We start from the raw sequence: 9,492 nt of genomic DNA on the forward strand, positions 1-9,492 counted from the left end.
AAAGCGCAGGGAGCAGAGAGGGCTTGGGAAAAAGCAGCGAGAGCCTGGAACAGTCTGGGAAGACAACAACTGGTACTGGGAAGAGATGACCACTCAGCCAGACCCCTGTCTAGCCCTGGGGGCGGCAGCGGCCGCGGCGGGGGTGGGGGCGGCCCGGGCAAACCCCATAAAGGGCGGCAGCGGCCGCCCCGACAGCCGCACTCACCCCGCACGGCGGAGGCGCCCGGAGCGCGGCGAAGGGGTCCCGGCGCCCGGAGGGCTGGGGGCGGCGGCGGCGGCGGTCGCTGGGGGTTTTCTGCTCCGCTCTGCAAGGACGGGAGGCTTCTCGGCGGCCGCCTCTCCCCGCTCCGAGGGGCCGTGGAAGCGCAGACGGGACTGTCCCGGGGCTGCCGGAGGAGCGAGCGGAGACTGCCCGGAGCTTCCTTCCCGACCCGCCGCCGCCGCCGCTGCTGCTGGGGAGAGCTGAGGAGGAGGCGGGAAGGAGAAACGGCAGCGAGAGGAAGGGGACGGACAGAGAGACGGACGGAGGGGACCGAGTGCTCCCCTCGCAGACCCTCGCTCCCCGCCGCCGCGCCCCGGCCATGGGGAAGCCGACGCCGCCTCTGCAGTGACTGCGGGACCCGGCCCTCCCCGCCCCTCCGCCGGCGGAGAGAAACTTAAGAGACCCCCCAAAACCTGAAAGAAAAAAAAAATAAACTCCTATATATATATTATATATATATTAATCAAATAAAGACATAACAAGGGCGCCGCAAAGCCCCCGGCCGCAGCTGCAAGCCTTCCCAGCCCCGAGCTCGGCGGCCGCGATGAGGAGCGGGGGGCGGCTGCCGGTGGTGGCGGCGCTGCTGGGGCTGCTGTGCCTGTGCCGGTGCCGGTGCCGCGCCGACGGCCCCGCCGAGCGGAGGGCGCTGGTGCTGCCGCGGCGCCTGGGCGCTGCCGGCGGCCGGGAGCGCTTCCGCCTGGAGGCCTTCGGGGAGCGGCTGACGCTGGAGCTGGAGCCCGACAGCAGCTTCCTGGCCCCGGACTTCACCCTGCAGTACCTGGGCGGGCCGCCGCCGGAGGAGGAGGAGAACGACGACCTCTCCCGTTGCTTCTACTCCGGCACCGTCAACCGGGACCCCAGCTCCGCCGCCGCCCTCAGCCTCTGCGCGGGGATGCGCGGCGCCTTCTCCCTGCGGGGCCGACAGTACCTCATCCAGCCGGCCCCCGGCACCGCGCACCGCGGAGGACCTCACCTCCTCCGCCTCCGAGGGACCCCTCCGGCCGCCCCCGCCGCCCGCTGTGCCGTGGCCGAGGCGGGGGGGGAGGTGGAGGAGGCGGGGACGGAGCCCCCCGGGCACGCAGGTACCGTCGGGGCGCCGCGCCGCCCTCCGCGGGGACGGGACGGGAGGAGAAGGGGGTGGGGGGAGATCTGCTTCGCCCTGCGCCCACCTGCACCTGCGCCCCGGACAGTGCCGCCCCCTCATCCCCACCCCGAGGGGCGTCGGGGAGGGATCCCACCCCCCTGCGGGTGTCGCCCCTCCGCCCGGCGGCCGTCTAGAGGGGTTATGCAGCCGGGGCTGCCGAAGTTTGGGGGCAGGAGTCAGGCGCCAGGCGGTGGGGAACATCCCTTAGGTGCAAATCTGGGGCATCGGTGGGGTTTGGGTTCGTTCTCGTGGTCTCTCACACTGGCTTTTCTCTCGTTGTGCTCACCTGCACTTTCCCTCCCTCTCTTTTGTTTTCCCTGCAGAAATGAGGAGCAGAAGGAAGAAGAGGTTCGTGTCCAGCCCCCGCTACGTGGAGACCATGCTGGTCGCCGACCAGTCAATGGCCGAGTTCCACGGCAGCGGGCTGAAGCACTACCTCCTGACGCTGCTCTCCGTGGCCGCCAAGCTGTACAAGCACCCCAGCATCCGCAACTCCATCAGCCTGGTGGTGGTGAAAATCATGGTCATTTACGAGGAGCGGAAGGGACCCGACATCTCCTCCAATGCTGCCCTCACTTTGAGAAACTTCTGTAGCTGGCAGAAGCAGCACAACCCGCCCAGCGACCGGCACGCGGAGCACTACGACACGGCCATCCTCTTCACCAGACAGGTGAGGGACACGGAGGTCAAATCCATCCCTATGCCCACTGCTCCCCACCCCGGAGGCCCCCTCTGCCAGGAGACCTCCGAAAAAATGTTCAGAGGCAGCAGCCTCGTGTCATCGCAGCTTCAGCAAAGTAGACTAGAAGTTAAACTAACTGCTTTTTATTTAGTCATTTAGTTTGCTATTTGCACCGTCTCAGGTGAAACTCACAGCACGCGCAACGTATTTCTGCCTCGTATATTTTTAGCCGGTTTAGTGTGGAAATTACGCGTTTTATTTCTACGTGTAACCCTCGCGTGTGTTCCAAAGACAGATTTTTGCCATCATACCCATTGAAGTGCTGAATATTTATGCTCTTTCCATAAGTAAAGGCAAACTGCCAGGGCTGGATGTTTCTTGCCAAGGTTAAGTCTCTGATCTGATTAATAATGAAACTGCCTCTTTTTTTTTTTTTTTTTTTTTTTTTTTTTTCTTTTTTTTTTCTACAGGACCTCTGCGGTGCCAAGACATGTGATACTCTTGGGATGGCCGATGTGGGAACAGTCTGTGATCTGAACCGCAGTTGCTCTATCATAGAAGACGACGGTTTGCAGGCAGCCTTTACGACAGCCCACGAGCTAGGTACTTGAAACTTCTCAAAGCGATTTCACGTGATTAATTGAAGCCAGCTCCCTGCCGTAAAGCACAGAGCTGCCCGGCCCCCACCGCAGGATGGCCCTGCGGGGTGAGCAGCACCCTGTGCCCCCCCGGCGCAGTGGGGGGGAGGCAAAGCTCTGCCCTGTAGCAGGGGTGAACCACGGAAAGCAAATGCTCCCCACGCAGCGTTGTCTGCCAGAGCTGAGAGTTTGCCTGATTGCAGAAAAAAGGGATGTGAGAAGCCTGTGAGGGGAGCATCTGATGCAGTGCCATCTGCTTAAAATTTGGCAGCGCTCAGATTCAGGTTATTATTTAAAGGCTAAGAGCAGCTCTAGAGGAATATTTAAAATAGTGGTGGTAATGCATAGGACAGACTTCCTAAAATCACACACTTTCCCACTTTCCTTTTTTTTTTTTTTTTTTTTTTTTCTTTTTAAGGCCACGTGTTTAACATGCCTCATGACGATGCAAAGCAGTGTGCTGGTATTAATGGAATAAGCCGGGATTTCCACATGATGGCATCTATGCTTTCCAACCTGGATCGCAGCCAGCCGTGGTCTCCATGCAGTGCCTACATGATTACAACATTTTTGGATAACGGTCATGGTAAGATGATTAAGCTTTCCATTCATGTGGCGTTTAAGCTCTTGTGCTTTACTTCTTTTTTCCTTCTTTTTTCCTTTTTCCTTCTTTTTCCTCCTTTCCTCCTTTTTTCCTTTTTCCTCCTTTTCCCTCCTTTTTTCCTTTTTCCTCCTTTTTTCCTTTTTCCTCCTTTTTTTCCTTTTTCCTTTTTTTTTCCTTTTTCCTTCTTTTTTCCTTTTTCCTTCTTTTTCCTTCTTTTTCCTTCTTTTTCCTTCTTTTTTCCTTCTTTTTCCTTCTTTTTTCCTTTTGCCTTCTTTTATCCTTTTTCCTTCTTTTTTTTCCTTTTTCCCTTTTTCTTTCTTTTTCCTGCTTTTTTCTTTTTCCCTTTTTCTTTTCTCTCTTTTTGCTCTCTTCTTTCTTTTTTTCTTTCTTCTACTCTCTTTTTCACCCTTTTTCTCTTTTCCCCTCTTTTTCTCTTTTTCTCTTTTTTCTCAAGAGTGCTTTCTCTGACATAACAGCATGGAGTTAACCTTTTACATGCTGGCAGTGAATTTAGGAGACCCTTAGTTTTACAAAAATGGTGGCACAAACTGACTCAAAGACTTGTGTTACAAATGCTACAAAGCAAATACACTTTTTTTTTTTTTTTTTGCCTTTTTTTAACCTTTTTTTCTTCCTTTATCAGGTGAGTGTTTGTTGGACAAGCCCCACAAACCCATCCAGCTTCCTTCTGACTTGCCTGGCACGTTGTACGATGCCAACAGACAGTGCCAGTTTACATTTGGAGACGAGTCCAAGCACTGCCCCGATGCAGCCAGTACGTGTACGACGCTGTGGTGTACTGGCACTTCTGGAGGGCTGCTGGTGTGCCAAACCAAACACTTCCCTTGGGCAGACGGCACCAGCTGCGGGGAAGGGAAGTGGTGCATGAATGGCAAGTGTGTGAATAAAACTGAGAAGAAGCATTATGATGTAAGTATTAAAAAAGAAAGAAACCAGGCTGTATCTTGGGTTGCAGAGTAGCAGGGATAATCCTTCGGTGGGAGGAATCAGTTAAAAGGGGCTGAATAAATGGAGGCAGAAAGCTCATAAAACAAACTCGGAGCTTTCTTTATGACAAGCGGCTTAGGTAGGAATGAGCGTGGTTGTGGTTTTTGTGGTTGGGTTTTGCATTGCTTTTACTGTATCAACATTTTTGCTCTGCTTTTGCTTGTCATTCCAGACGCCAGTCCATGGGAGCTGGGGGTCCTGGGGGGCGTGGGGAGAGTGCTCCCGGACCTGCGGCGGTGGAGTGCAGTACTCCTTCAGGGAGTGTGACAACCCTGTCCCGAGGAACGGGGGGAAATACTGTGAAGGGAAGAGGGTGCAATACAGATCCTGTAACATCGAGGACTGTCCGGACAATGATGGTAATCTTTTCCCCATTTTTGAGGTGGAAGAAGGGTGTCTTGTGGAGGAAGAGCATGTACAGAAGATGACCTAATGTCCACCTGTCTTTCCTCTGCCTGCAGGCAAAACCTTTAGGGAGGAACAATGTGAAAAGCACAATGAGTTTTCCAAATCTCCCTTTGGAAGTGGACCTGCAGTGGAGTGGACACCGAAGTTTGCTGGTGTCTCTCCGAAGGACAGATGCAAGCTGGTCTGCCGAGCAAAAGGAACAGGATACTTCTTTGTTTTACAGCCAAAGGTATTTCAAAACTGCACCTCTTCCATCTAATAATGAATAAGATTTTTATTTCCTCCCTTTATGTGAAGTTAAGAGCCAAGTGCTGTAGAAATCTGAAATCCTGTTTTTCTCATATTTAAGCCAGATTCTTCCTTCTTTTCTTCCTACACGTACAGCTTGATCAGTGCAAGCATGCTTTAAATATTCTGGCACAGTCCTTCCAGTTATTTCACATATCCCGCCTCTTCTACACACTCCACCCTAGTTTCCTTTCCTCTCCTTCCACCAATTTGATTATATTGAGATACGCTTGGAAAACTGAGAGGGTTCTTTGCCAAAACATTGGTGATTTCTCATACCGCTTACTAATACGCTGACAGCTTAAAATAAACAAAAGGAAAAATGTTGGTCTCGTGTAGCTACTTGACCTCACTGTCATAAGATGTTGAGAGCCAATAACTACCAGGGTGATGACACAGGTGTTTTTTGTAGAGCAGTACTCCTAGAAATGAAGGATACATTACACACCATTAAAAGAAATTTTGGTGCTGTACTTCGAAGACATGGCTACCTTCTAGTGACATTTAGAAGACAATGTCCTTTTGTTTATATGTGAAATCAGTAGAACAGTTCTGTGGGGCTTTTTTTTGGGGGGGGAATGATAATATAAACTGAATTTGGTTGTTTTCTCCTGTCACCATGGCATCGCTTTTGCAAGTGAGATGAAATAGCACTCATATCTCCAGCTATCTGTGGGCTGCATTGGCTTTTCATTTCAAAAGCCCTGAAAACACGGGTGCTGTCAATATTTTGCATTTTTGTATGTGTCTGTATTACGCAGTTCTAAAGCAATGTGCATCTTCTAATCAAATGCCCTACTGCTTGTTTCCTGCAAAGGTTGTGGATGGTACCCCGTGCAGCCCCGATTCCACCTCTGTCTGCGTCCAGGGGCAGTGTGTGAAGGCTGGCTGCGACCGTATGATAGGATCCAATAAGAAGTTCGACAAATGCGGTATCTGCGGTGGCAACGGCTCCACTTGCAAGAAAGTGTCTGGCACGCTTGTTAGAGCAAAGTGAGTACATGACTGCTGCTGCTAGTATTTTGTTCTGGTGAACGTTTTTGTGGGTGTAAGCTTTGGGGTTCCAAGTCAGTGAGATGTTACCCCAGTTTATCATTGGAACTGAGATTTGATGTGTCAGAGCCACCTGACTGAAGATACCTTACAGTGAGATCCCAGCAAAAGAAAGCCCCTTACACACGGGCATGCCTCTGCCGCGGCAATAACGTGGGATGTGACTTTGCAAATCCCTTAATCCATTAATTCGATTAGGTCGGGAGCTCATGAGCTTAATGTTTCAGCTTCAAATGAAATGCAGTCCTGTGCTGGGCAGCTTCTTCAGGCTGGATATTAGGAAAATTTTTTTCACCGAAAGGGTTATCAGACATTGGAATAGGCTGCCCAGGGAGGTGGTTGAGGCACCATCCCTGGAGGCGTTCAAAAGACGGGTTGATGTAGTGCTGGGAGGTATGGTTTAGTGATGGTGATGCTTCTTGTTTGTTGTGTGGGTGTCTATTTTTGTCAGTTAGGTTGACGGTTGGACAAGATGATCTTTAAGGTCCCTTCCAACCTAGAAGATTCTGTGATTCTTCCCTTTTCCCAGGGAAGAGCAGAGGACTCAGCCTTTCTCTTTTCTCTTGGGCAGACCTGGCTACCATGACGTCGTCACCATTCCAGCGGGGGCAACGAACATTGAGGTGAAGCAGCGAAACCACAGGGGCGCGAGGCATGACGGCAGCTTCCTCGCCATCAAGGCCGCAGATGGCACCTACGTCCTCAACGGCGATTACACCCTGTCGACGCTGGAGCAGGACATCACCTACAAGGGCAGCGTGCTGAGGTACAGCGGCTCCTCCGCCGCCCTGGAGAGGATCCGCAGTTTCAGCCCTCTGAAGGAGCCTCTGACCATCCAAGTCCTCACGGTGGGGGACCTGCCGCAGCCCAAGATCAAGTACACCTATTTCGTGAAGAAGCCCACGCAGCCCGGCTCAGAGAAGGCCCCCAGTAGAAAGAAAGAGTCCTTCAACGCCATCAGGGAGATCATCTCCTCTGAGTGGGTCATCGAGGAGTGGGGCGAGTGCTCCAAGTCGTGCGGCTCGGGCTGGCAGCGGCGGGCGGTGGAGTGCAGGGACCCTCGGGGGCGGCCGGCCACCGACTGCGCCCAGGAGCTGAAGCCCAGCGACGTGCGTCCCTGCGCCGACGTGCCCTGCCCACAGTGGCAGCTGGGGGACTGGTCGCCCTGCTCTAAGACGTGCGGGAAAGGTTTCAAGAAGAGATTGTTGAAATGTATTTCTTACGACGGCAGCGTGCTGCCGCAAGAAAGCTGTGAGCCTTCCAAGAAACCAAAACACCTGATAGACTTCTGCAACGTTACGGACTGCAGTTAAATAGTATAAGTTGGGAAAGCTAATTTTTTTTTTAATTATTATTATTATTTTTTTATTTTCCTTCAGAACAATGCACTGAAAAAAAGAGGGCTAGAGGCAGCGCATGTGTTTTTCGCGTACAAAATTCATGGTGAGGACCCGTTGAGGTGGGACAGTGCAAATAGCTTTAGTTGGCGGTGCATCCTAAAGATACCCCGCCGACTGAAAATTTGATAAAGATAGCAGACCCATGTCACTCACTCGTCTTCAGCAGATAAGGCTCAAGGGCATTATAATTGCCTTTTTTTTTAAGTCTGTTACAAATTAAACAAAACGTGAGCAGTGCCCAAAACATGTTTAAGCAAACATTTTGGGGTTCGGTTATTTCTCCCTTCTTTTGGCTTTATATTGTGGTACTTACCAAGTCCCCATGTGTAGGAAGGGGAGGGAAAGAGGAGCTGAAAAGATAGCTTAAAATAATTGGTCAGGGCTTACCTACCTCACGAAGGGCAAAAACAGGATTAGAAAAGGAACTATGTCATTCATGGCTGCTATTGTTTCAGAGAATAGTTTTATATAAAAATAAAGCCATATTCTCCACCTGTAAAGAGTAAGAAATACCAAGAACAGTCAGTCAACTCCACAAATATCTAGAATATCATTTTTTTTAAAGTGTCTTTATGTCATCCCAATGTGCCTGTCCATTTCTCTCGTCCACTCCAATGCCATTGCGGTGACATATGTAATCCAGAGGCTAGAAAAAGTGGAAATCTTCATGGAGCAGGTAGTGTCTCTGTGTAGTTGCTCTTTGTGCCTTCTGCATACCTTCCACTGGCTTTTCCGATTCGAGCTTGGTCCTACCATCCTGTCAAAACAGACTTGATGGCATTTGGGAGCATTTGAGTCATGCTTTCACATTCAGATCTTTCACCTTGCCCCAGCCAATGGAAATTATTTGCATTTGGGTTTAAAAAAAAAAAAAAAGATCAAAGAAATCCCGCTATGAATGGGAACCTCTCCTGTGTGGCCTCTGCTGGGTTTGTAGTGCTCCAATCACTGATAAGGCGGAAAAACAAAGCTGAAGGATAGCAGGTCCATCCACAGCAATACGCCAGCATTCACCTAATTAAAGTTTGTGCCAGTCCATAGATAATGAGAGAATATGGCTTTCCATATGTATATAGTAAAATATATTACTATAGATTTTATATACTTTATAAGTATTTTATATTTCTTTCCCTTCTGGGAAGGGTTATAATTTGTAATAAATGCATATAATGAGCGTATTTATTTTTATACTTCTTGTCTAATGTGATCTTCTAAGTTATCGCTTTTTTAAAAGAACATATAACAAGGATAGAGTATTTATACAGTATAATATGTTACTAGAGGTAATAAATGAACCCTATAAATTTTGGAAACGGAGCGTCTTTATTTCACTGGAGTAAAACTAGTCCATCGAGCAGAAAGAGCTTGGAATCTAAGGCAATATTACAAAAAAAGCTAAACCACATTTTTCAAACTGACTGGTAGCTTAGGCTACTGATTGACTGTGTTAGTGAAGGGGTTTGGAAAACTCTAGCCATAATGTCATATACCACGTTAAAAGGGGTAATTTTGTGTTTTATTACTTAACCACTAACAGGGTGCTCAGCACTGTTGTTTCATCTTTTGAAAAAAATGGAGTGCAACTAGATTGATGCCACTGGTTTTAATAACTGCTTACGGAGGGAGTATTGCTGTCAGTGGTGTTTATAACCAACAAAATATGTACAAAAGTAGCAGTTTTACCTGCTCCACTTAACCTTACCCTACTGGGAAAGAAGCATTCAAAATTCAGACCCATTAACTAGCAGTCAGAGGTTTCCCTCATAAATTTCTGGAGGGCCTCCTCATCATGCTTTTCTAATTAGAAGTACTGTATGTATGAGCTGTTCTAACGCTGTTGGTAACACGTTTTATTATGTTAAAATACATACTAAGCATCAAGAAACTGATTTTTGCTCCCTCATTTCTGATCTCATGACCACTGCAGTCGAGGGAAAATCTTCTGTTGAACTCGGTAGGATTTTTGCCATGGAATTTGAGACATCAGTCATTTATGAGTACTTTT

The 9,492-nt window shown here is 49.5% G+C and overlaps 1 protein-coding gene across 1 annotated transcript; it reads left to right on the plus strand.

The window, feature by feature from the left end:
- The first annotated feature begins 207 nt into the window (after positions 1 to 207).
- ADAMTS1 (ADAM metallopeptidase with thrombospondin type 1 motif 1) lies at positions 208 to 8,800 on the plus strand. The gene is made up of 9 exons (XM_014938202.1): positions 208 to 1,344; positions 1,730 to 2,076; positions 2,559 to 2,691; positions 3,145 to 3,312; positions 3,974 to 4,260; positions 4,511 to 4,697; positions 4,800 to 4,975; positions 5,852 to 6,027; positions 6,659 to 8,800. The coding sequence occupies exons 1-9, from the start codon at positions 807 to 809 to the stop codon at positions 7,398 to 7,400; spliced, it is 2,754 nt and encodes a 917-aa protein (XP_014793688.1). The 5' UTR covers positions 208 to 806; the 3' UTR covers positions 7,401 to 8,800.
- Positions 8,801 to 9,492: the final 692 nt, after the last annotated feature.

Source organism: Calidris pugnax, unplaced genomic scaffold (assembly GCF_001431845.1).
Source record: "Calidris pugnax isolate Ruff unplaced genomic scaffold, ASM143184v1 scaffold25, whole genome shotgun sequence".
Taxonomy (NCBI): Eukaryota; Metazoa; Chordata; class Aves; order Charadriiformes; family Scolopacidae; genus Calidris; species Calidris pugnax.